This window comes from Gekko japonicus, unplaced genomic scaffold (genome assembly GCF_001447785.1).
Source record: "Gekko japonicus isolate JY-2015 unplaced genomic scaffold, Gekko_japonicus_V1.1 scaffold100, whole genome shotgun sequence".
Classification (NCBI taxonomy): domain Eukaryota; kingdom Metazoa; phylum Chordata; class Lepidosauria; order Squamata; family Gekkonidae; genus Gekko; species Gekko japonicus.
In genome coordinates, this window is record NW_015167060.1 from 273,369 (window position 1) to 299,569 (window position 26,201).

Below are 26,201 nucleotides of genomic sequence, written 5' to 3' on the forward strand. Positions count from 1 at the left end.
CCTGCTGAGGAAGCGATGCATGTGTGGTACAAAGGTGAGTAGCTCTTCAAAGCGCTCACGGAAGGGCACTAACACGGCCAGCCGGTGGGGTCCCCATGAAGGGTCATCAGGAAGCTGAGGTAGAGGCTCAAGCATGCAGGGTTTCCCAGGTACTGTGGCCTGAACGCCTCGATTTCTGGCCACGTCTCCCGAGCAACTGAGCTGGAGCCACAACAGGGAGAGAAAACCCAGCAAAAGCACAATAAAGAAGAGTTGAAAGAGGGAGCATTTCCAAGGCAGGATGCCCAGCAGCCGGCAGGACCTGAAACAAAATCAGAACAAGGTAACACAGCAGAGTGAGACTGGATGAACTTCTCTGAAACAGCACGAAAGGAGACAAGCTGCTATAGAATTCCTCAGAAGTAGTACAGCCTACCCATCCAGATGCCACTCTTTGGCATCAAGAACTTCACCAAGACTATTATTGTAATATGCAAACAAGTAGCCTGAACTGAACGGATGTGGAAAAATATCAATAAACTTTTATATAGATTCTAAAGTGCTTCACATATCATTATTGTAACCCTGACAAAACCTCACTGTAGTTCATTGTCATTCCCTTACTGTGGATATCAGGCAGCGGCTCAGCTAATTTACAAAATGAGTTCAAGCCTGAAGTGAGGTTTGAACTAGGAACTCCACAGTTTACACTCTTAACCACTTCTTTCCGTTCATGTTCAACAGAAATGGGATCCTTATGCCAGGTATATGCAGTACAGGATGTAGGGACTCATGCCTGCCTCTAAATTACATCCCCTAATCTGAAAACTCTCCCTCCACATGTGGCAAGTGGCTAGGGTTACTCAGAAAAGAATTCTAGTGTGAAAATACTGAACTGGGAGTCATCAAGACTCAACATCCTCTCTTTCCCCCAAGCCTGAACACGAGTTTCCTCACTCATTGTAGGTACAAACTGCTCAGTATGACTCACTCTTTACTAATTAGCTAATTAGTTCTATGTATCATGTTTCACAGTTCACCTTCCTTGATTAGTTAGGTCAGTCCCATTCTGGCCATTCTCAGCAGTTAGGACTGGCCCTCACCCACTCTGAATTGACCAATTTCTCTTTAACTGTTTCAAACTGGTTTTCCCTTGTAACATCTCCCCATTCCCACCCTTCTGTTATTTAATTCAGAAGACAGGGAAAGACTCGGAGATAACACTATATTACTATTTCTTTAGCCCAAAGCCAGTTAAATTTAAATGCTAATGAGGAGGCTGGGGGAGAAGAGAGGTTCTAGCTACTTTTCCACTCCAGTTTTCTGTTCCCACCCCTCTCCACGGAAATGTTCCCCAAGCTTTCTCTTTTCCTCGTGACACCCCTCCAACACTGGCCTTTCCTTCTCCTACTCTCATGCAATGTTTTAATTCCTCCTGTAAGAATGAATGGCAGTAATTTACCTATGCAGGAAAAAAGCGAAAGGATGCACTGGCGACACAGTTAAAGAAGGCGATAAACTTGATCCTGGTGACCCACGCCTGTTTTCATCGCCATGGCACCCCTATCATTGGTTCTCTTGGTTTGTCACTCTAATGTGCGACGGGACGTAGGAGCGGGGGGAGAAACAGAAAGATCTCAGAGTCTAACATCGGGATTTAAAACAAACTATGTCGAGCCGTGATAGAAACGGAACCGTTAGCACTTCTCTCTACAACAGGATCACCAGACTACTTCCCACCCTACTTTCTCGATCTCCCGTAGTTTTCCTTTTGTCTAATCCCCTCCCCGTCCATATATTTACCCGCTGCCCGCTCGTCGATACATAGCTTTGCGTCTTGAGGGGAACATCCTGCTGCCTCCCCACCGGGTCTCCCCGCCCGGCAGGGACACGCTGGCTTGGACACCAAGCTCGGCGATTACTGTGTTCCTCTAGAAACGCTTCCCTCACTGGCTGTTCCGTCTCATTCTCGTTCCTAGGCGGGTATGCTAGTTCCTCTCTTACAGACATAAGCGTCTGAAAGGGCGGACTGTATCCACGGCCGTTTATGTTGTAGTAAATTTGTTTTTAAGTGCTACCAGCCTGCTTATTCTCACTACAACAGATTGATATGGCTACTTCTCTGAAGCAGACTTGCACATGGCCAGGCTGGAATTGTAACAGAGATAGGTGATCAGAGAAGCCCTTCTAAGGAACTCTAGGACAGTGGTAACGAGGGATATAAATTAGACTTGAATGGAAACTTAAAGTTGCAGATAGATTTTTGTTTAAATTCACTTCCATTTGCCAATTACCAAAATTTCAGTGCAGATACCTTTTCACGCTGCTGTGTTATAAAGCTGAAAATAACTTGCAATGTAATAAAGCCACTACTCAATTTTTGAAGGAAAGATCTTTAATATTTTTTCATTCTTTGTTACAGTAACAACCAGGCTAAAATGGCCTCAAAATAAAATAAGCATGCCACCATCCTTTGGAACTGGCCCTTTGTCTGACAATAACCGTTTAGTTGCCAGACTCCCAGAGTTTGTAGTCCAGCATTTTCACACATTTCACCTGTGCTTGGTCATATAAGAATGCCAGACCCCTTGGTTTGAGTCCTAGGAGCAAAATCAAGGTAATTTCACAGTCCTTGTGGTACACAGCCAGAATACTAGAAGTCTGGATGGTGTCGTTTGTGACACAGATCCAAGTTATCCCAAATGCTTAGTTACTGTAAAAGCTTTAAAACACACACACATACATGAACTCCAGGCATTGCCCTTCCCAATGCACTTCATTTTCATATGATAATGAGCATTCACCTAACGAAGAAATCCTAATTCCTCAAGCAAGAAACAACCCTTCCCCCAAGTCCACCAAACTGTATTTCAAGGTATATCTGAAAGCAAGACAGTCATACAAACAAGCCCATTTTAATATGCTCAAAATAATACTCAGATACTAGCGGTGTGCATTCAGCATAAATCAAGACGTTAAAAATACATGGGAAATACCTTATCAGTATTTTCCAGATATTTTTTTCAGTTGGTCAGCGAGCGGGCTACTTATTCAGCTATCTGAAAATGGCCGACCTGAAAAATCCCGAAAATATTTGTGATTTTTCTGCACCACTGGATAGCCACAGTTAAAGGGCATTTAAAGGGCTCTCAGTCCCTTTAAATACCTTTCCCCCTCCATTGGAAACAATAGAGGATGAGGGCACCTTCTTCGGGGGCCCATAGAATTGAACCACCTGGCCCAATCTTTTTTTAAACTTGGAGGGTTTTTTGAGGAAAGGCATCAGCAACTATGCTTCAAAAAACAGCCTCCCCAAGCCCCAGATACCCCCCCCCAGATCGATTCTCCATTATAGCCTATGGGGACCATTGGCTATAATGGTTCCCACAGGGTATAATGGAGCTGAAAAAATTCAGCAATCCCAAATATTCACTGAATACCATACCAATATTGGGATTTGGGAATATCAGGAAATACCAATATTTTTCGGGTTCAATATATCCAAACTCAAAAAATAGTGTTGTTCCCCCCCTCCGCCCTGCATACTCCTATCAGATACTGAAAACTTGGCAAGTTTCACTACCTGAATTACACTCATAGCTTTCAACATGTTGTACTCCCCAGTGAGTGCAGTTCAAAACTGATTCTTCTGGATTATTATAACAATCAGACAAAGTATTTTATCTTCAATCTTATCTAGTATTACGGATTTTCCTGATGTGTATAAACTGTTGTTTCTACTTAACAACACTGGTGACAATATAACTGATTAAGTGGGAAAATTGTTATATGCTGCCGTGTTTATACGAAGCAATATATTGTAATCTTGGGATATTTTAACTTGTAATTTTTTATGTATTTGCTCAATGTTCCCCCTTTTACAATGCAATACAGGTATCATAATGAATGAATGATTCTTCTGGATCTCAAGTACATAAGCCTGGTATAATTTGAACTACACAAGTGACAGCATTTGTTCCTTGCAAATAATCCCTGCCTTTAATGTTACAAGAGTCTAGACTTGGGCATCAAAACAACTTTCTTTCTTGCATTCATCCAAGGGAAGAAAGCAGTTACCTGCTTACAAATGGAACCAATTTATTTATAGACTGTGAAACTAATGCTGAGCAGACAATATATTATCCTCTCACCTACTACCATTAGTCTCAAGAAATGAAAATGAAAAAAATTAAGGTCTGTATGACAAAGATAACTGGAAAGTGCTTTACCATATCTGTTCCTTGTCCTGTCCTTGTGAGTGTGTCAGTGTCACACAACCTGACAAACAACAGGTCAGGCAAGCTCTCAGTCTGATCACTACTTTAGAACTAATGCTTAAAACAGTGAAAATCACATACAAATCCTCCACTTTAGTCTTTTAAATAGAGTACTTTTGCTCTCTTCCTTTTCCCCACTACAGACACAAAACTTGGGGAACAGTAATGAATTAGAATACTTGGAATAATCTTTGAATGTAATCTATACAGTACCAGTTTGATGAATGCTTAGAAATTAATTTAAAGAAACAAATCCCAAGGAGACTTTAACTGCAATTTAAAGCAAACTAACTAGGAAGATCAAGATGGGTAGCCGTTAGTCTATCTGTAGCAATAGAAAAGAGCAAGAGTCTAGCAGCACCTTAAAGACTAACAAAATATGTGGCAGGGTGTTTTTATTTATTTATTTATAAATATTATGAGCTTTCGTGAGAATGAAGAAATCAGCAGTGACTCACAAAAGCTCATACCCTGCCACATATTTTGTTAGTTTTTAAGGTGCTACTAGACTCTTGCTCTTTTCTCCAACTAGGAAGGTGAATCCCATTGAATGCAACAGACATTACTTCCAAGAGTACACATGACTAGGACTGAGTTGTTGGAGAAACAGGAAATAGGCGTATCAAGTGTTCCTGCTGTAAAAGTAGCAGTTTGTAAAACAAAGCTTACAACTACTTAGTAAGCTTATATTAGTGAAGAAATGAAGTACCCAATCTGCCAGAAGAATAGTAGCTGCACTTTTACATGAAAAAGCTCATTTAATTCTAACAAGCAATGGGAGGAAGACATAAGGAAAATCAAGTAAATTTTAATTCTTAGCTACTCCTCATGAATATCCCAGTGATTATCACATTCCCCTCTCTCCCTCCATCCCCAACACACACACAAAGTATTTTACAAATAATCCCCAAATTGCTCCTTAGGATAGCAGGTAATCACAAAATCAGTTCGTATTCTGTTCACATTATGAATACACAGGATAGAAGACTGTGAGCAGAAACTCCAGATCTCCTCATTCAGCACTTTCTCTTGGAGCAACATGCTGGTGGTGGCAAGAAGTCTGAGTCAGTATAAGTGCAGGAGGACTCAAAACTAGCATCATTTTCTTGGCTTTGACATTTTGAAGTGCTGGCTAAAGAGAGCATCCCAAGTGTCCTACACAGAGGAGTCTAACTTGGGTGGTGGTGGTGGTAGAGGAAAGTGCTGGCACATTGCAACTGACATGATGACCCCATAGGGTTTTCAAGGCAAGAGATGAACAGCGATAGTTTGCCACTGCCTGACCCTCCGTAACAAACCCGGACTTCCTCAGTGGTATCCCACCCAACTACTAACCAGGGCCAATCCTGCTTAGCTTCCGAGATTTGACGAGATCAGGCTAGCCTGGGCCATCCAGGTCAGACCCTAACGTGGATAAGTAGGAGAAATGCTGCCCATAGGGTCCTTCCCATGAATTCCTCACATGGTATTATAAAGTTCGAGGTGCCTCAGAAGCAAGCAGTCCTCAACTGTCTGGAGAGAATACAACGCCTTATAGGGGCCAACACTGCGCTGGAACCACAGGAGGCTGGGATATGGGAGGAGGGGGAGGGAGAGAGGCAGAGAGAGGTAGATGACACAGATCCTGGTCAACAATAGTCTTGAGGGAAGGATGACTGAGGAGAGAAGAAGGACCAGTGCAAACACCTGAAGCGCTGGGAACTGCTCCTGGGTAGGATGCGTGCCTTTTGCTGCCATCACCACACTTTTACACCAGCTTCTTGGCCTCAAAGAAACTTTTGAGATGTCTCATCTGCCAGACTCCAATGGCTACAAGGATGAGGGTCTGGACAATGGACCACCAGAGAACCCGTTGGTTTGTGCTCTCACTGGTTAGCCGGAAGCGCTCCTCTCGCCACTGAACAAAGGGGAAAAAAAACAGTAATTCAGGATTCTCCCCTTCCCACTCATGATCAAAAGGCAGCATATTGTATTGGACAGGTGTTGGACATGGAAAGAGGACACCTAATTTCAGATCCCTCAGACATGCAACTCATTGGGTGACCTTGAAGCAGTCATTCTCTCTCAGCTCATTTTACCTCCCAGGGTTGCTGTAAAAGCAGAAGGAGAAGTGAGACCACAGATGATGCTTTGAGCTCATTGGAGGAAGGGGGGGTATAATGATAGTAATAATAGCAACAAGTGGGCTACTTTCCCACCATGACCTAAGTCAGGAACACATCTTAACCAGGAAGGCACAGTACTGCCTGCACTCAAGAACTAGTGCTACAATCATAATGAATACATTTCCTGAACAAGCAGAATCACACAAAGACATGTGTATTGACCACTTCCCTTTCTAGCTTTACATTACAGCACAAAGAATACTGTCGGTAGCCTGCTCAAGGCCTCTTACCCGCTGGTAGTTTTGCTCTTTCTGGATCTGCTCTATCTGTTCCAGAAGCTGGCGCACACGCAACTGCAGCTCACTTAGCTTGTCTTTGGCTGCAATTTCAGCATAGTCATTGGCATGCTCACCAACCTGGATGTCAAGGTGAACCCTCTGTAATGAGATAAGGGAGAACAGCAAACAATTTTTGGTATGCACGTACTCGTCAGGGCAAGATGCCCCATGAGCTGTTTGGCAAGTAAAACTGAGCACACTCCACCCACACTATCACACATAGCCTCTTACCAGCATGCCTCCTGCAAAGAGGGAAAACTTGGTGGAATTGGAATGCAGGCAGATCTGATGGTCTCCAGGTGTGTGTGAAGTGAAGGTGAATCGGCCCTCTGAGCCATATTGTCGGGACAGCACCACCTGCAAACAGAGTGAATATAATGTTTTCATGCTAATTTACACAGATATGAAATCTTGGGAATCTGCAAGCCTTTCATTTAATCTCCCATTCATTCTCTTCACATTTTACATCAAGGGCAGAGCTATTACCAGCTGCTCTGCTCATCCTCTCCAGCCCTTGGAAGCTTAAAGAGGAGCCCCCTCCTCAAAGGAAGCACTTGGGGAGAATTGGTTTCTACTTAAGGCAAAGCTTTTATAATCTGCTATGCTTCTTCTTCTCCCTGTAGATGACAAGCAGACTTGTTCTATTTGATGGAGGGTTGTTGTAACCTGCTTTGAGTCCTCACTGAATGGAGAAAAGTGAGATACAAATACCCAGATAAAGAAGTCCAAACTTACAGCCCATGTTAGGCCTCCAGCCCTTGGAAGCTTAAAGAGAAGCTCCCTCCTGGAAGGAAGCACTTGGGGAGAAATGGTTTCTACAGTAGGCAAAGCTTTTATCATCTGCTATGCTTCTTCTCCTCCCTGTAGATAACAAGCAGACTTGTTCTATTTGATGGAGGGTTGTTGTAACCTGCTTTGAGTCCTCACTGAATGGAGAAAAGTGAGATACAAATACCCAGATAAATAAGTCCAAACTTACAGCCCATGTTAGGGTTAGTTAAACATTACAGTCAGTCTCATGCAACAGCACTGTGCCATGCCTTTCAGGCACTATAAAGCCTCTACCCCAGTGGCCTTTGAATCTGACTCTAGGGGGGGGTGCTCATCTCCGTTTCCAAGCCAAAGAGCCAGTGCTATCTGAAGATGTTTCCATGGTCTTGCGGCTGGCATGACAAAGCGCTGAGGTACACGGAATGCTGCTATCTTCCCACCGAAGCAGTTCCTATTTATCTACTTGCAATTTCTTGCTTTCAAACTGCTAGGTTGGCAGGAGCTGGGGCCAGAGACGGGAGCTCACTCTGTCACACGGCACTAGGGTCTCGAACTGCCCAACTACAGACCTTCCAGTCTGCAGCTCAGTGTCTTAACCTCTGAGCCATGGCTTTCAAAGATTAGACAGATTCAGGGAGCATAGGTGCATTCATGGGCTACTAGCCATGGTGACTAAAGGGAAGCTCCATATTCAGAGGCAGCAAAACACTGAATACCAGTGCTAGGGAGGGCAACATCAGGGGAAGGCCTTAGGTTCTGCACTAGTGGCCTTCCAGAGTAATTGGCTGGCCACTGTGTAAAACAGGATGCCAGACTAGATGGACCACTGATTTAACTGAAAAGGAGTACGACAAGGATGTATACTGTCACCTTGCTTATTTAATATATATGCAGAGTACATCATGCGAAATGCTGGCCTGGATGAATCACAAGCGGGAATTAAGATTGCTGGGGAAAAGATCAACAACCTCAGATATGCAGATGATACCACTCTAATGGCTGAAAGTGAAAAGGATCTAAAGAGCCTCTTGCTCAGAGTAAAAGAGGAGAGCGCAAAAGTGGGCTTGAAGCTCAACATCAAAAAAACTAAGATCATGGCATCCGGCCCCATCACTCCTTGGCAAATAGAAGGGGAAGTCATGGAAGTAGTGACAGACTTCACTGAAAAGTACTCTTCTTATGTTCACTCTGGTGGAAAGCCCTGGCCTTGACATGGAAGGTTGTAACTCTACCCCACTCTTCTTGTCAACTGACAGGTCAGTAGGACCCATGCTGCCATCTGGGGGTTAAAGGCGGGTCCTGACTCCGGAAAGGCTGAAGACCAGTGCTCTAGAGCTCTTAAAGACTACATAACTGACAGAAAGTATCCAAAGACACATATTTCAGGCCCATCACTAAATTCTATAATAGATACAGCTGTGGCAGGGTGATAGTCTTTTCAGTTTACCACGTATCATTAAAGTATTACCTCAAAATCTGTGCTTCTTTGGGGACAAGGGGGATGGCCTCAAAAACAACCAGCTGTGTATCCACAGTCATAACTGGCAGCTCATTGTGGTGCAACAAATCACAAGCTGAAGAATGCAAAGATTTCTAGTACAAAGTACTGATTGTAATAGAAAGGAAGTCTCTGAATATCTTTAGTTGTCTGGACAACCAGCTCCACAAGCATCTATAGAGTTACTCAAATATATTGTTTCCACACACAGTGAACAGACTCCTGCATATTTAGCTCTACCTCTTCCCTCAGAAACTGGACAATACCCCTGTAAAAAGTAATCAAAACAAAGACTTTTACTTTATTGCAGAGAAGAAGACCCTTGAAACATTCTGTTCTTTAATTCTCCTCTTTAAACACACAATAGCCCTCAGAATGGAAACTGCTCCAGGACAAACTGCATACCTTTTCATCAGGATCTTTCACTTCCACAAACATGCCCAGACCCGGAGTTGCAGGCAGGTACTCCTCCCTTTGCTTATCAAACAGCTGCGTTCGATAGTTCCCTGATGCAGAAGGGAGCAGAATCAGAGAATAGGTAAGAACTACCACCACGGATTTCTACGCGGGACCCTCACCACACAGAGCTTCTGGATACATACCTCCCTCTCCCCCATCTTAACCAGCGCTTCAGTGCACGCTTCCTATTATGCAGCCCCTTAAGGCTTTACCACCCAAACGTTATCCGAGGTCTCCAACCAGACATCCCACATAGTAGTCCCTTCGAGGGCAACCTCTCTCTCCCCCCCCCATCAACCCCATTCTTCTTGGACCCTCTTCTCCTGTCTCCCTGCGCACCGATGACCATGGTCTCGTCCGGGATCTCCTCGATGAAGCACTTGCGTTCCGTCTCGCCCAAGTGGAAATAGAGACCCCATCCGGGAGACGCGATCCTGAACACCACCAAGACCTGCAAGAGCACCCGCGGCCAGCACCCGACAGCCGCCATCACACTGCGCCTTCCTACCAACCCCTCCTACACTTCAGCCCTCAAGCCACGTAATTGCTATGAGAGAAGGCTGTCGTCCAGCGAAACTACAAATCCCAGCAGCCATCTGAACGGAAATGATGGCGCCAGAGGAAATTGGACGGCTCAAATAGAGGCGGCTTTGCGTGATAGGTTTAGGGGCGAGGGCGTGAAGACCGACAGCGAGTGTGTGTTTGCCACGCCAACTCTGTGTGCCGCTTCCACGGCGAATGAGACTTGCTTTCAGCTAGGCGCTCCATCAAGCTCTCTTACCCACTGGATACGGTACTGTCTAGCATGAGAACTTGTTATGATTCCGCCCGTGTCAGTGTTTCTCTTATTTTTAAAACCCTTAATGTCAAAGTGCAGAAAATAGAAAATGAAAACCCCTCGGCTACAAGTGGATTATCGGTAACGGAGAGAGACATCAGTGTCTTTTACACGGGGACTGGATTCTAGTTTCCCTGTTTCTAGTGCGGCTTTGGCTGCAGCAGCAATACCGGGGCTTCCACACGACAGGTTTCCCTGACCCAGTTCCCCAGAAGTGGCCACCCCCATTCCCTGGACAGCCAGGGCGTTTGTGTTTTGTTTTTAAAATCAATGCTAGAATATTATATTGATAAACCATTGTAATAATAGGTATAGCAGATTCTCTGAATTCCCAGTTTTGGGTTGTTTTAAAAAAGTTTCTAGCACCTTCCCTTGTGAATATCTCCACAAGGGAAGGAGGGTATAGAGACTTAGCTTTTTAAAAATGAAAGCTGAGAATTCAGAGAACCTGCTACACCTATTATTCAATGGTATATTGATACGATAGTCTAGTGTAGATTTTAAAGATAATTAAAAGATCCTCTAGTGGCATGGCCAGGAAGAAAATGGCTGCCATGTGAACCCAAGAATCCAAATTTCCCCGCTCAGCAGCCATCCAGGCTTTACTGCAATCTCTCCCAAAACTTTGAAGCTAAGCAGGTTTGAGAAAGGCTGGGGAAAAGCCAGGGAAACCCATGGAGATGTATGAACACACCACAATACTGTGTGGAAGCAGGAAAAATAGTTTCCCAAAAGCACTGAACTCTGTGCAGATAACTTGGGTTATCAGGCAACCAGCAGAAGGATTGTGTTGTGGGGGAAGCATCCAGGGAGAAAAATTAAAATGAAAAATTATGCCTTGTCTACCTATAGGAAGTTCTCACCATAGAGTTCCTGGCAATTCCAAAATACTATATTGGAAATGATAAAGGTTATCTCTAGCTGCTCTTGCCACTGCTGGGTAGCTTTCAGAACTATCAGAAACTCTATGGTCAGAACTTCCTGTAATTAGACAAGGCCTAGTTTTTCTTTTTAATTTTCTTCAGGACAATCCCTCCTTTTGGACCATTTCTGCCCACTGATCAGCTGAGCATTGGTGGGTATGAGCTATAATTGTCTGGAAGTCTCCCACCATAAGCAGGCAAACAGGAACCCTGCAGATAACCCATGTGGAAGACATCTTCCAGGATGAATTGACAGGACCAGAGGAACACCCCAGCCTAATTTTCTGTCCCTATTAATTTTCCTCTATTTCTCTGTAAGAATTCAGTTCTCATGAGATGCCCAGTTGCCCCAAATCACTCTGGCAAATGCACTGTCTTCACTCTCACATTTTGTATACTTGCTTGAAAGTCAATATGGCTTTCAAGTCCTACAGTAGGCCACACCATTGCATGCTTTTTTTCAACCTTTCTGATAAAAGCTGATGCCATTAGACCTAATAGGGCTACTCTATACCACTACAGGTCTGTTTTATATTATGCAACAGTTTGAGGGTCATTCTACTCAAGTGGGAATTTAGGGGCAAAGCTACTATCTCTGTTTCCCAGGAATGTGAAGAACAGTAACTTTGTTGTTGTTAAGTGAGATAAAGTGCAGTAGAATACAACAGCAATGAATTGAGGCACTTTCTGATTGAATCCCACCCATGAACACAAGTTTGCATTGTGGTGAAATCTAGCAAGGGCTTAAGCCCTTGAACTATGTTACATCAAAGGTGCCACAAAAAGCCACCACACTTGACTCCTCTCTCCCTTCCTTTCATCCCCCAAATTAAGACAGACCAGCAGCTCAAGTCAGTTTTCCACTTTATTCACATAGCCTTTCTTCCGCCGATCACCTTGCACACACAACTTTGACACAGAGTACAGTCTTGTCACTGGAATCACAACGATGCTTAGTGAGAGGGATCAGAGCAGGGTCTGAGCCTCTGTGATCAAGTTGTGGCACATATTTCACAGTGACTGGGGGACATTCAAGCCCCTTCTCTCCCAAACCAAAACAGTCACAGTTTCCATCACCAAAAGGGAATAATCAGATTTTATGGTCACCAGTTGTTTTGGTGTACATTAGTCTCACTCTCTGCTATACAGAAATGGCCAATACTACAAGTAAGTTCCAGGGCCAATGAGACTACAAAATACATTCAAAATACCCACCTTGGACTAGGCCAGACAACAAAATCTCCCCAGCATGTTGGCAGGATTAGGGAAATACTACCTCCATCAGTGAAACATCCAGTGGATTCTATCTGGCAAGCAGAACCATGCCCCACGGAGGAGGAACATCTGCCACTTCTAAGCTCTAACCACAGGGTTGTAGTCTTTTTTTTTTTTAAGTGGGGCTGATGTTCTGAACAGCATTCTAACAGAGGAGGGAAATAGGCTCCCAAGTAGGACTCCACACTGCATTCTTGATCGTTTGCCACAGGTTGTCTGGCTAGTGCGGCCAGGAAAAAACCCAAGATATGAAAATAATCCATATATTTCTCCGAAAAGAGCCTTTTAGAAATGAGTCTATACAATTCCCCCATCCGCCCACCCACCCCTGTAAAAAAATGCTCCAAAGTGCCCAGAATGTAGACCAGCTTTCTACTAGTAGAATCGCTTGTTCCGCTCCTGCCGTTTTTGGAAGACCACAGCACCCACCACAGCACACACAATGATGCCAAGCAGAGCACAGAGGAGCAACAGGAACACCTTCCAGCCTGTCAAAGGCCCACTACGGAAGTTTCCCGTTGGATCATCCACATTATCTAAAGAGAACAAAAAGAAAAAGCACTCAGGAAGGGAGACATTTATAGTACATGCTTGGCAGCAAATGACCTAAGGCACCCTCAAACCATAAGAAACTAGAGAGCCATAGTGATGAGGTTCAAGGCTGACCCTCACTGACACAGTTAAGAGTTTAGATATCATGCCGGAGTCGTAATTATCGCTAAGGAAGCAAGATAAATCAGCTGCAAAAAATTATTTCCTCCCCCTTTAAGGCTCCCTACCTTAACTTGGCCAACCTGGCCATTTGAATCCATGCCACGCTAATCTCGACTAATGTAATGCATTCTACATTGGTCTGCCCTTAAAGTCAACTGAGAAACACCAGCTGGTACAGCTCAGTTATTATTGGGAGCCATGTGGAGTATGCATATTACAACTATTCTGCAGGCACTCCTTTGGCTGCCAGTCAGTTACCGGATTCAAGCCAGTGTTATTGTTATTACATAGACAGCCCTTCATGGGCTTGGACCTTATATCTCCAGAACCACATCTCCTGCCATGCTCTGTCACAGCAGCTTTTCACACCTGAGCAAAACCTTCTAAAGGTGCCATTCTACAAATAGGTATAAACAACAGTGGTCTGCACCCAAGTTCTTTCTGCTGTGGCCCCTGCCTTGTGATGTGAAACAACTTGTATTGTTCCCTAGAGTGTGTAAAACCAAAAACCAGAAGCACATTTTTATAAAGAAAATAGGCTTTAGTATAAGGGAATAGTTTAGGAGGGCACTTTTATAAAGGGAGTTTGACTGTAGTCTATTGCACTTTTTATTGCATTTATTTGTTCTGCTGCCTTGTCTTCTGCTTTAGTAATCCATTCTCATAAGAACATAAGAGAAGCCAATGTTGGATCAGGCCAATGGCCCATCCAGTCCAACACTCTGTCACACAGTGGCCATAGTTTATAGTATGCAACGTCTTAGACTGGGTTTTTTTAAATCTGTACTCTAATTTTGTAATTAGTGAGAAAGGCGGACTATAAAGTAAATAAATGAAGTAAATAAATTAACAAATCTACATCATAGGATTAAGTTAAAAAAGCAATGTACTACACACACACAATATATCGGAACACAAATTCCGTTAGAAGGTTAATTGAATTCAGTAAGACACATTAATGGAAAGTATATTTAGGATTGCAGCCGCTGCCCTGGACTGCAGAGAGCAATGCCTAGCAGAAGACAGCTACATTTTCACCTGTCTTTCAATCCAAGCATTGAGCACTAATCCAGGAGAGTTCATCCAGACTATTTAGCACTCACTGAAGAGACAGGGGGATGCTTCCTTGTACTGATGGGTGATTTCCAAAATGATTCAGAATATGAAAAGATTATAGAACTCACCTTTGGGTGACTTGAGGAAGCTAACACTGGGTTCAATCTTTGTCCAGTCAATATTCTCTTCTTCTGGTGGATGTTCCACCATCAGCTGGAACAACTTCATTGAGATGATGTCATGATTGTCTAGAAAACAAAAAGTCAAGTTGCAGTTAAATGTTTGTCTTGTCCTTCCGTTCTGAGTCTGAAGCCTGGGCCTATAGGTGGGCAGGAGATCAGCCAGCACAGAAGAAAGACCTCCTTGACCACTGGAAGCCTCCCCTCCCTTTCCTGTTTAGTTTGTTTATTCTTTTTGTGTACTCCATGAGGAGTTGCTATAAGTCAGCTACAGCTTGATGGCACTTGTTTATTAATTATTGTTAACTGCATTGGGTCCACACTGGGGAGAAGAGTGGTATGTAAATATGCTAACAAATAAATGTGTGTGTGTGGGGGGGGGGGTTGCCATCAAGATGCGGCTGACATGGCACCCACATGGGGTTTTCAAGGCAAGAGATGAGCAGAGGTGGTTTGCCATTGCCTGCCTCCATGTAGCAACCCTGGACATCTTTGGTGGTCTTCCATCCAAGTACTAATCAAGGATGACCCTGCCTGGCTTCTAAGTTCTGATGAGATCAGGCTAGCCTGGGCCATCTAGGTCAGGGCTGCTTACTATAGTCTATTTCAGGGGTCCCCAACATGGCATCCATGGTGTCCACCGACACCTTTATAAAGGCCCCTGGTGGGTAACCAGGACAGTGAGTGGTGCCAGACTGGGCTTTTGCCCACCAGGGCTTTCACTGGCTTGTGTAGATTTTTAAAAATATTGCTTTAGCACCAGCTGCCACCACAGCACAAGAATCTTCACTGTGTGACTTAAGGTAAACTGTGTGTATGCAAGAAAATATTTAAAAACAGTATGCTCTTTTTAAAAGGCATCTTGTTAAACAGAGCTTCCGCTTGAAATATTGAATACTTTGTTTCATGCCTTCCATCTACATTGAATACATTGTTTCATGCCTTCCATCTACATTGGATAGTCATCAGTTTGCATATAAGGCAAACAGATCCACGGAGGATGCCCTCACTACCACTCTCCATACTACTCTGTCACATCTGGAGCAGGCGGGGAGTTATGTGAGGCTGTTGTTTGTGGATTTTAGTTCTGCCTTTAATACCATCCTCCCATATAGATTAGTGTCCAAATTGGAGGGCCTTGGACTCTCCAGCTCCATATGCCTCTGGATTTTGAACTTCTTGACGGCACGCCCTCAGAGGGTTAGGGTAGGGTCCTACATGTCCACAGCCCTTATCCTTAATACCGGTTCTCCACAAGGCTGTGTGTTGAGCCCCTTGCTCTATACCCTCTATACGCAGGACTATACCTCTACCCACCCCAGTAACACCATCATTACGAAGTTGTTATTACAGCCCAGAAGATCATTGGCTGCCCTCTCCCATTCCTGGAGGAATTGTATATTTCTCAATGTTTGAAAAAAGCAAAGAACATTTTGCAGGACTTGTCACATCCTGAACATTCCCTGTTTGAACTGCTGCCTTCGGGCAGAAGATATAGGACAATTAAAGCAAGGACAAATAGATTACAAAATAATTTTTATTTGAGAGCTATTATTGCCTTAAATGCTGTATGAAATTGGAATTTGGGTGACATTGGTGGTTTTAAGTTGTTATGTGAACCTTAAGGGAGTTATGGGACAGTAGTGAATGGTGTGTGAGTGTATATGAATATTGTTGTAGATCACCGAAATGACTGCGTCTTTAATTTCGTTGTACTATGTACAATGACAATAAAGTATATTATTATTATTATTACTTACTATTAGAATTATGCATAACCTCATTTCCTGACATTTATGGTTGGCTCCATCTCCTGCAGCAGGCATTTTGTGGTTGCATCTACCACCCTGTGTCAGAATTCCGAAGGTGCCTGCAGATTCAAAAAGGCTGGGTACCCCTGCTCTATTTCATCTCCTTAACAACATTCAAGACTATTGTAATAGTCTTGAATGCTGTTAAGGAGATGAAATAGAGCAGGGGTACCCAGCCTTTTTGAATCTGCAGGCACCTTCGGAGATTACCCTTGAAGACAACTTAGAAACTTCAGCTGGTGCGACGTACCACAGCTTCATTAGTATCAGAAGCTAGGCAAAGCAATCATATTGCACACATTGTTCAACAGTTCCATTGTTTACTGATCAGTTTCCAAGTTTAATTCAAGGTGCTGGTTATTACCTACAAAGTCCTTCAACAGCATTGGACCCACATGTCTGCAGTACCATGTCTCCTGATATGCTTCACTGAGGCAGCACCATCCATCCAAGCAGAACCTTCTGAAGGTTCCATTCTTCAAGCAGGTAAAATCAGTGGCTGCCCATTCTCAAGTGTTCTCAGTAGTGGCTCCCACCTGGGGGAATAGTTTACCCAATGAGAGCAGAAAGGCTCCATATTGTTATTTCACACATAGTGTAAAACAGAGCTATTTAAGGAGGTATTTCTATAAAGGAGGGATGCTATTATTTTAATGTCCGCTGAAAGCCCATTAATGGCTTTTAAAACTGTTTTTTAGTTTTTGCAAATCTACCTTGAGTCTTGATGAGAAAAGCAGGCTAATCCTAATAAATAAAGTTATCTCCCTAATCACATAAGAAAGACCCATTTAAAGGATTTCAGTAATTCAAATAGCTGGTTTAAGATGCTCTGATGTTCCATTCAGTTTAACAATTTGGACCTGTGGAGAAATGCATTTTTCTTTGAGGGTTTGAATGAAGCAAAACCTTTACCTTAGAGGTTTCTCTCTCTCTCTCTTGCCAGAGTTCAATTGCTCACCAGCCTTACCCACCAAGCCTTTAAAAATGCAAATGATAGGCCTGGCCTGATCTGGCCAGTTGGAGGCGAAGCAAAACCTTTACCTTAGAGGTTTCCCTCTCTCGCTTGCCAGAGTTCAATTGCTCACCAGCCTCACCTACCAAGCCTTTAAAAATGCAAATGGTAGGCCTGGCCTGATCTGGCCAGTTGGAGGGAAAAGAGAGATGGTAAGATTCATGAGCAGGAGAAGGAGGGTCTTTTTTGTGCCAATTCCATCAAGGCAGACAGAGCTCTCATCTGAGTTCTGCTGGAGATGGCAATTGTCACATGCAGGACTGCAGGTCTAAGCAGAAGCTGCAAGGCAATAGAAACCCTTTAGAACTGCTGTAAGGTTTTAAGCTAAAGAGCCTGCCTTAGATTAACATCCACCAGGGTATGTAAACAGAGAGGGAATGCGTTTTACACTCTTATTTTGAATCCCTTACTCAGTTTCTTGCTGTGCAGAGTATGCATGTGGACATGTTCTTTTTAATAAATGCTTTGTAACTTTTAATACTGGCAGCAGTTCTCTGTACCACACAGAGCTCCATTATTCTGGGTATGTTGTTTTGAAAGGGGCTCCTGGAAAAAGTGGAGGGGCAGTGAGTGGGCAACTGGCTACTCCCACAGTGGTGCACAAGGCAGTACGCTGTCCCTATAGTAACCAGACCCGGGGGGGGGGGGGCAGCGGGAGACAGCAGTGCAGGGAAAGGAAGCTGGGAGCCCTGGTCCCCTCAGCAGGCAATTCCTACAAAGGCCAGTTGGTGGCAGTGGTTGAACCACAAGAGGCAGAGAAAAGCCAGGTAGGTCTGGGGTGTCGAACTCATTTATTACAAGGGCCAGATCTGACATAAATATTACTTAGTCAGGCTGGGCCATGTGTGCCATATAAATGTAATGTCAGGTATTATGTTTTATTTTATTTTTTATCCTGCCCTACCCTGCAAACAGGCTCAGGGAGAGTTACAACACACAAGATACTGGACAAAAAATAAAACAATTTAAGACCCTGAAGACAACTATTTCAAAAGTCCAACTGAATCACAAGTTGGCAATTTCAAAAACTTGTGGTGTCTGAGTAGACAGAAGTATGAAAGGTCCAGGTTCTCAGAATGGTAGGACCACTGCCGTCGGACCCAGAGGCCTGCTTAAGCAGGAGGGGCCAGATTAGTTGGACATCTGCCACCTCAACCAAAGGCCTGGCAGAATAGCTCCATTTTACAGGCCCTGCAGAACTGTAAGAGATCCTTGCAGGGCCCTGAGCTCCATTGGGAACTCATTCTACCAGGCTGGGGCCAGGGCCAAGAAGGTCCTGGTCGAGGTGAGGCAGATGTCTTTTGGGCTGGGGATTTCCAGCAGATGGTGGTCTACAGAGTGTAGAGCTCTTAGGGCACATATGGGGAGAGGCAGTACCGGAGATATAAACTTTATACATGACACAGGCAAACCCAATTAATGGTCTTATTTTTACTCAAAATACAAGCAAAAGCAATTGATTCCTAGTAGTGACAGCAATTCAATTACTGGCTGGAGCCCACAAAAGCCCCATTAAATGTATTTAATCATATGCAACTAGGCTTTTTCAAGGGATACCATAAAACGAGGGTGTATCTTACATTTTCATACAAATTACTTATTTTTTGTATACAGACCTTTTAGGAGAGTCATCTTCCTTGTTAGTAAATAAGGTAGTTTTTTAGCACACCCCCCAATAAATCCAGCCTCGACAGCCAAGAATGGCTATGTTCTGTCTCTTGCTCTTTGTCTCCCCTCTTCCCCCATCCTACCTCTTGAGGAGGCACACCAGACTTCCACCTCTACCACCCCATCCCCACCAACAACCCTGAGGTGGTCCAGGCTGAGCGGCTGGCCAAGAGTGACCCAGACAACAGGTTCCCAGCTCTGGAGGGGGGGGGGGTCTGAACCTGGCTCATCCAGATCCCCCCACCCCCAGTTCTCATCCCTCCTACATTTCCCAAAGAAGCAGTGGAGCTGAGGGGAAGGCCTGACAGAGAGGCTGTTTCCAAAATCTCCAAGGGATGTTTTTTGTCATCCCGTGACACCTTTTTCTTCATGGGCTGAGAAGAGGTAGGGAGGAGAAGGGAGGTCACCATCCCTCCCCCCCCCCCCCCAGACACAGGAGCAGCTACAGGGACACCCACATCAGCAGGTAAGCAGAAGTTTTGGCCCCATATTACCGTCATGGTTGAAACCATTATCATTTTCATCATGCTCTTTCATCTTCCTTCTTTTTTCAGAAACCACCACACCAGCTGGAGAGCATTCAGGTATGAAGCCTTTTCCAATATATCCATGGTGTCTACTCCTTGGACAGTCTTCAAAAATGTTCTGGATCTCTGGAAGTATAGAAGGATGAATGGGTGGACGAATTGAGGGAAAACGCTAGCTTGAAGGATGAATCGCTGGATGGATTACAGATGAATAGATAGGTAGACTGATGCCCCATCGAAAAGGCTCTCACAGTTAGCTTAGGTTCCAGAGAGCTGTTCAAGAAGTTGGAGAACTCATGATTGAGGCCACAAGCTCATGAAATATCACCACGGGAGGAGAATTGCTGATTCCCTGATTCTCTTCCCACTTCATCAGCAGTGGCCATCAGCTTCTATGAACTTGTATCAGATGGAAAACTGCACAGCTCAGATGCATAAATTCCCAGGGTGTCCAACTGGATGGAGGACATATTGGAACTCTCATGCCTATCAGACATATCTTCCTCTTCTGCCACTCTGTGCTCCCACTCTCACCATCTCCGCTCACAGTCACTGTTTTGTGCAGCAGTGACAGTGCTGGCCACTCAGCGACACCTCCCCATGTGGTGGGTTCACCAATCCTCTCTGAGCTGTGGTTGGAAGAGGTGGGAGGGGGGAAACACCATGCCTCCTCTTTCTCCACTTTTGCTGCCATCCCCCCCCCACTATTTTACCTCAACCTCTTAGCCCTGCCCCCTAGCCATTTCCTTTCTGTTTCTTGACAGCTTTGACCATGCACATCTCACCACATGCACCCACTCCCCTCCCCCCAAGCAGCCTCCTGCCTTCTCTCCCTCATACCAGTTGCTTGAGGGCCAGATAAGAGCCCTGGATGGGCCAGTTCTGATCCCTGGGCTGTATGTGTGACACCCCAGAGCAGGTGGTACCTTGGACTGCCGCTGGTGCCCAGACACCTCAGAGGGCAGGGTGGAATGAGGCATGCTGGTCAGAGTGCAGCTGTTCCACCGCAACACCACAGAACACTTTATCCAAACCCCCACATCCAGACAATGTAGCCTATTGTACTTCAGTAGCAAAAAAACCCCTCTCACCAGATAGATCTCCTGTACCCGCAGAAGCCCCAAAAAAGTAGCCAGTGGGCAGCCGGACTCCTGCAACATCAAAGCAGTTTTTCCATTCGTTTTTGTCTTCCACATCAGTCATCACCTGCAAAGTAAGTGTAATCCTGGATGTGAGCATCAATCAAGTTTTTGCCCTCAGCCACCTAAAAAAAGGTCAACACACCTCAAAACAAAATGGATCAAGTCAACTATATTGTATAAGCTAGAAGTCGTAGAAATTTACCACCACTCCACTTTCCAAACCTCAGTGATTACGAAAGTTGTAATAATGATTCAGCTTGTTCATGCACACTCATTGTGAAACTCCATATGCATACAGCTAAAGGAACTCATGAACATAAAAGTCAACTTACTGTCAGGCGTCCCCGGGAATAGCGCACAGCCAAAAACGTGTCATGGTTCTGATTACGAAGATCAGCCGTGCAGCCTGCCAACTCTGTCCAGCGGCCGTCTTTACTATGATCATAGGACAGGGATCCATTGTTTACCATGGCAGAGATATATGGGAATACACGCTGCATAAGAAAGAAAACGTATAGCTTTACCATGATGCATGTATGTGGCTCTTATCCTAAATGTTTCAGAAACCTACATATAGACGCTCATGCATGCACACTTTTATGTTCCTACTAGCTAAGACCAGAACTGAGATTTAGCTTACAAGTAGAAATAGCTCTCAGGGCAGGTTGTTAGAACTACTCACTTCAGTTGCCTCATCATTTGGATATGTGTCCAGGAAAATAGCCAACCCATGGAAGTTATCTTTGCTGCCAAAGATAGGACCTAAGGAACAAAGGCAGAATAAGGTAAAAAAAGAACTTGCATTATTGTATCATGAGACAGCCAGATTTACCTAACTAATGGGCAGAACACTTAAGATCACATCTTTGTTATCTGTCTACATTATAGGTTGACAACCTGCAGGCTGGACACAGTCTGTGAAGTTAATCCATTTAACCCAGCTATACATGCAAGGCAAGTATGGTCCTCTACCCTCCTGTCTGCTTACTACTGGGGTACGCCACTGTGGAGCCAGTTGCCTCCACACAGGACAACACAGGCACTTCCCGGAAAATGGGAGGCCCACTAGAATGGTCACAACTATTGGAATTCACATGAATTTTGGGGAAAACTGTGTGCCTGCCTGTCCAGCTTTACAGCGGAATTAAGGGGCAGCCAATACCTGTCATTTTGCAAGCGGGGTGGTAGAGGAGCGGGCCTTACCTGGGTGAATTATAAACCCCATTCCACTCCAATTCTGATGCCTTTCAGGGCCTCTACAAAATACTCAGTTATCATTCCAGCCTGCACCAATATTGCCCCATGATTGTCTGGTCCATTACTGGTCAACAACAGTAGCTGACCCTGGGTCCACAGAGAGCATTTTATCATCTAACTTAGCCACCCAGTTAAAAGCACTTGGATATTGTCATCTTTTAAAGAAAGAACATCTCATATTTTCAAACATACAGAGTAAATAACTGATGTGAAGAATACTCTGTCCAGCTTTTGAAACAACAACTCTTGTAGAGAGGTCTGCTACAGGAAAGAGTTGGTATCATTTAATAAATACGTATTTAGAGTTCAGCTGTGAATGTATTAAGTGACCTTGGAAACAAGTTATTATGACAACCTCTATTTTACCAACAAAAAGAGAACATCAATAACCAATCTCAAAGGAGTTTTTGTTAGAACGAAGGAAATAAAAATAAAGAATTCATATGCTACATTTTCTCTAGCAGTGACTGATATGCACCATGGATAAAAATAGTCAAACAACTGACAAGCAAGTTCTGAATACTTTAGAAATGTGTTTTCCAAAAAGAGATACAGCAAGCATCAAAGCGACACGCCTCCCAGGCAAAAATTGCGTGTTTCGAAAGAGTCTTCTTCAGGCAAAATTATTTTTCCTGGAACCAAAGCTCACAGTACTACAATGCACAAGTCAACAATTCTATAGAGGGCTTCTCTTAGAAACGTGGGCAACACTTTCTATCCAAGGTTCTTAATAACTTTCTGCAAATGCCTACCATCTAAGCTGTACTAGTTCAGAATGTAAATGCGGACTCATGGAAAACTCTTATATATAAACATTCTTTCCACATTTAAAAAAACACAAACATCTGGGAAAAGGCTTAAGTCACTATGTTATCGTGGTTTCAGCAAAGTACCTGGAGTAAGGCGCTCCCGGGTGTACCACAGAGCAAATCCATCCCCATGTAGATTCTTTTTTCCTGCTCCATGGATCTTAAACTGGACATGGAGCTCCCAATCCTTCAGGAAGCAGGGCTGAAAGACAAAATATAGCAATCCTTGGAGAAGGTGTCACAAAACTCTTTAAATGGAAGACTCACCCATTTTAGTAACTGTAAACAATTCCCCCACAGTAGAACACTTCCACCATTTCCTTCCACAAAGCGACTACACTCACCACTCGGTTCCAGATAGAACCCTCCTTGCTGCGTTCATCAGGAGTCAGTCGAATGTACTGGCTAGTAAGCATCGTGCTCCCTTGAAAATCCCAGAGAGGCATTGAACTGGAGCCAACCCCTAAAACACAGAGGATACTAGTGATCTCATACTTTCAAAAGGGAAATATTAATTCATCATTAGAACCACACAGATAACCAAGCTTCTCAGGTACTATTCAGCAGAAGTAAATCCAGTCTCTCTCTCTTAAATCTATTATAAGCTTCATGGGAATTTGGAACCCACCAGTTTATAACAAGTTATTTTACTGAGCAACCCAGACTTTCTTCTGACTCTAAGCAGCTCTGAATCTATTTCTGTCTATTGGATACAAAACGAGCCTTAGGTCCTGACATGCTTAGGGGGAAGAAAGGCACACAAATATTTTAAGTAAATAATAAAAATTAGAGCCTCTCCTCTTATTACTTTTTTACTAGCACTCATTTGATCAATACTGAATTTTCGTATTCACAGCACAGTCTGCCATTACCACCATCTTCTTTCCACAAAGCCAAGGATTCCTGCTACCAGCACTGCCCTGCATGACTCTCCATACAGGAGCAGGCAAACAGCCTCTCAAGATAAATCCATCACCACCTCACTTTAAAGCCTGATGAAGAATTCTGGAGAACACAAGACTGCACACTGTCCTGTGTCATTTTGGTCGGTCTTGGAAAGGATTTTATTTTCTAGAACAGACTATCCTAGAGATTTTAAGGGACCTTTCTTACTATGTTTTGAACTTGTTAGACGTCCTTAGGAAGGAGTGTGTGCAGGACGGACGGCAAGTGTCCTCCATGGCCCTTTGGTTTTCCTCCCTACTTCCTAAAAGGACAGTGCCAACTCTTCCTTCTGGCTCAAAATAGACTGAACTTTAAGAAGAAACGCGAAGTAGGTCAAGAGAAGGGAGGGGGGGATCACCAGAGTCAGCGCCTGCCCACCGCACGCACCCTGGTAGGGCTTGATAAGCGAATGCTCCCGTTTCAGATGCTCGCTATTCCCGTCTGTGAGCTCTGCGGCTCCTGGTGGCGCGGACAAGGCCAGGAAGAGGTGAAGAAGGAGCAGGAGCGACAACCGCGGCGGCGGTAACAGCACCATCCTGGCCGCTGGACTCCGCGCAGATCTACCACCACCTCCCGCACCCGCTACCACCCTGCTCCCTCCTGCCCCGCTTCTTCCTACTTCCGGTTAGCCCTTGACCCGGATGTAAACTTCGAGCAAACTGAAACCAGATACGTAAGAAAGCTGTTCTTTTTGTCTGATCTCTATGACCGAAATCTCGCCTCTGACGCTACAGAGCTAGGATAAGACTGAAATGACAACACTCCTCTGATTCCCGGCACCGTGGAGAGCTCTGCAAATCTTTTGTAAGAGAGGAGTAAAACGTGTCTGCAGGCAAGTGGCTGACTGGGACAGGATTTCTATAAACCACTGAGCCCCAGCTGCAGCTCTGCCATTGCAGTGCTCAGGGCGGGAGGAAACAGCGAGGGTGTTATAAAGCTGATTCTGCGTCCCCGTCTTTCAGCTCCCCTCAGTCTGCAGTATTAAGGATATTAGCTTCGTTTACAGCCTGCCTCAGCTACCCTCGTATTTAAAATACAAAAAAATTACTGCACAGTTCATGTCTTCTACCCTAAAGAAGGAAGCATGAACAGAAGTCTTCTCCTTTGGGGGCGGAAGAATACGGTGGACCTAACTCGCGGCCACGATAAAGTTTCGGATTTCTGTCTGCGATAAGCACCTTTTGTTGTTAGCACAATGACAGAGAGTCAGGGTTTCAAAAATAACCAGGAAAAGTCGATCTACACACAAAATAACTAGTACAACTACTTTCCGATGTTTCTATGCTAGCGATAGGTGAAATTTAAACGAAGTCCAGGGCACAGGCTCAGTAAAGCCAATCAGGACGAGGTATGTCATTCATCTTGTCCAATAACAGGAGAATTCGTCGGGCGAAAATTTCAAGCCTTGTGTTCTCTGGTTGTAATAGGTTGTAGGCGTGGAATACAGACCATTACTGGATACGGGATCTATATTGCTTTACAAACAGTATCCCAAGCAAAAGAGCTGCCCCTCAAGGAATTTGCAACCTAAATTAACAATGTTTAATTTCGGTTTGACGAAAGAGAAAGCAGAAAAGTGCCTTTTGGAGGTTGCAGCAGCAGCATGGAGAGCAAGATGGAGTCCAGTAACACTTAAAGACTAACAGCATTTGTTCTACCATAAACTTTCACAAGTCTAAGAGTGCACTTCCTCAGCATGGGGTTTTTTTTTCTCCCCGTGCTGCTGCTGTAACTGTGTAAATATATCCAGGCTACCGAGATAAGTTGTCCTGGAGAAAATGACTGCTATGGAGGGTGGAGTCTGTGGCATTATACTCTGCTGAGGCCCCTTCTCTACCCAAACTCGACAATCCCTAGCCTCCACCCCCAAATCTCCAGAAATTTCCCAACCCGGATTTGCCAAACCCCATGTGGCTCTCCTTAACCAGAGAGTTTCGGATTAGACTCTACAGTATGCCTTGTGGGGTGAATAAATGGGGAAGCAGCTTCTGGGCCACTGCTACAATGCAAGAACTTGTCTTAGTTTACCTTAATCATATACATTAATTACTAGGGTTGCTCAAATGGTTGTTCAACTCAGAGGAGAAGCCACTATTTGGAAAGATGTTGTTCATCATGGAAACTTGTCTGCTGCCTCTGGATGAGCACAGCTTGTTCTCTGCACAATATCTTTTTACTGACATAGTCCACTATGTGCTAAGACAGTCTTTCAGAGCAGGAAAGAAAAGTGACATTGGGTACTTGAGTGTGAACCTGCTGTGCCATAAACCATCCCAGCCTACTTCCTTACTTATATTTCCAGGCAATAATAAATACATCAAGGGAGAGAACTTAGAAAGATTCCAGGTAATTTGGCAGACTTTTCTAGAGTGTTTTGGAGGCTGAGCAGGTCCTATTCCTGGGCACTCATAAAATGAATCTAATGAGACTCACAGTGCAATCCTAAACAAGGTTACATCCTTCTAAGATCCTTGATATACTAAGAAGGGCATAACTGCTTAGGACTGCATTGTACATCCAGCACTAAGTTCCCTTCCCTCCTCATTCTTCTGCTTTCCTTTTTCCTCGTTATTTTATTTTGTTCTCTTGGGAGGATGGGTGGGAGGATGGGTGGGAGG

The 26,201-nt window shown here is 44.3% G+C and overlaps 3 protein-coding genes across 3 annotated transcripts in view; all 3 read right to left on the minus strand.

Moving 5' to 3' along the window:
• The window catches only part of B4GALT7 (xylosylprotein beta 1,4-galactosyltransferase, polypeptide 7), a 17,791-nt gene extending 15,933 nt beyond the window's left edge, over positions 1 to 1,858 (minus strand). The window contains 2 exon segments of the mRNA XM_015412531.1: positions 2 to 301; positions 1,783 to 1,858. Coding sequence (XP_015268017.1) covers positions 2 to 301; positions 1,783 to 1,829 — 347 coding nt within the window. The 5' untranslated portion in view covers positions 1,830 to 1,858.
• Positions 1,859 to 5,599: 3,741 nt separating this feature from the next.
• Positions 5,600 to 9,962, minus strand: TMED9 (transmembrane p24 trafficking protein 9). The gene is made up of 5 exons (XM_015412529.1): positions 9,767 to 9,962; positions 9,374 to 9,474; positions 6,931 to 7,056; positions 6,652 to 6,798; positions 5,600 to 6,153 (listed from the first exon to the last, which is right to left on the minus strand). The coding sequence occupies exons 1-5, from the start codon at positions 9,915 to 9,917 to the stop codon at positions 6,004 to 6,006; spliced, it is 675 nt and encodes a 224-aa protein (XP_015268015.1). The 5' UTR covers positions 9,918 to 9,962; the 3' UTR covers positions 5,600 to 6,003.
• A 2,083-nt stretch (positions 9,963 to 12,045) lies between these two features.
• On the minus strand, positions 12,046 to 24,201 carry LMAN2 (lectin, mannose-binding 2). The gene is made up of 8 exons (XM_015412520.1): positions 23,971 to 24,201; positions 22,983 to 23,101; positions 22,723 to 22,840; positions 21,255 to 21,334; positions 20,905 to 21,066; positions 20,522 to 20,636; positions 14,362 to 14,481; positions 12,046 to 12,999 (listed from the first exon to the last, which is right to left on the minus strand). Exons 1-8 carry the CDS (start codon positions 24,116 to 24,118, stop codon positions 12,839 to 12,841), a joined length of 1,023 nt encoding a protein of 340 aa, XP_015268006.1. The 5' UTR covers positions 24,119 to 24,201; the 3' UTR covers positions 12,046 to 12,838.
• Positions 24,202 to 26,201: the final 2,000 nt, after the last annotated feature.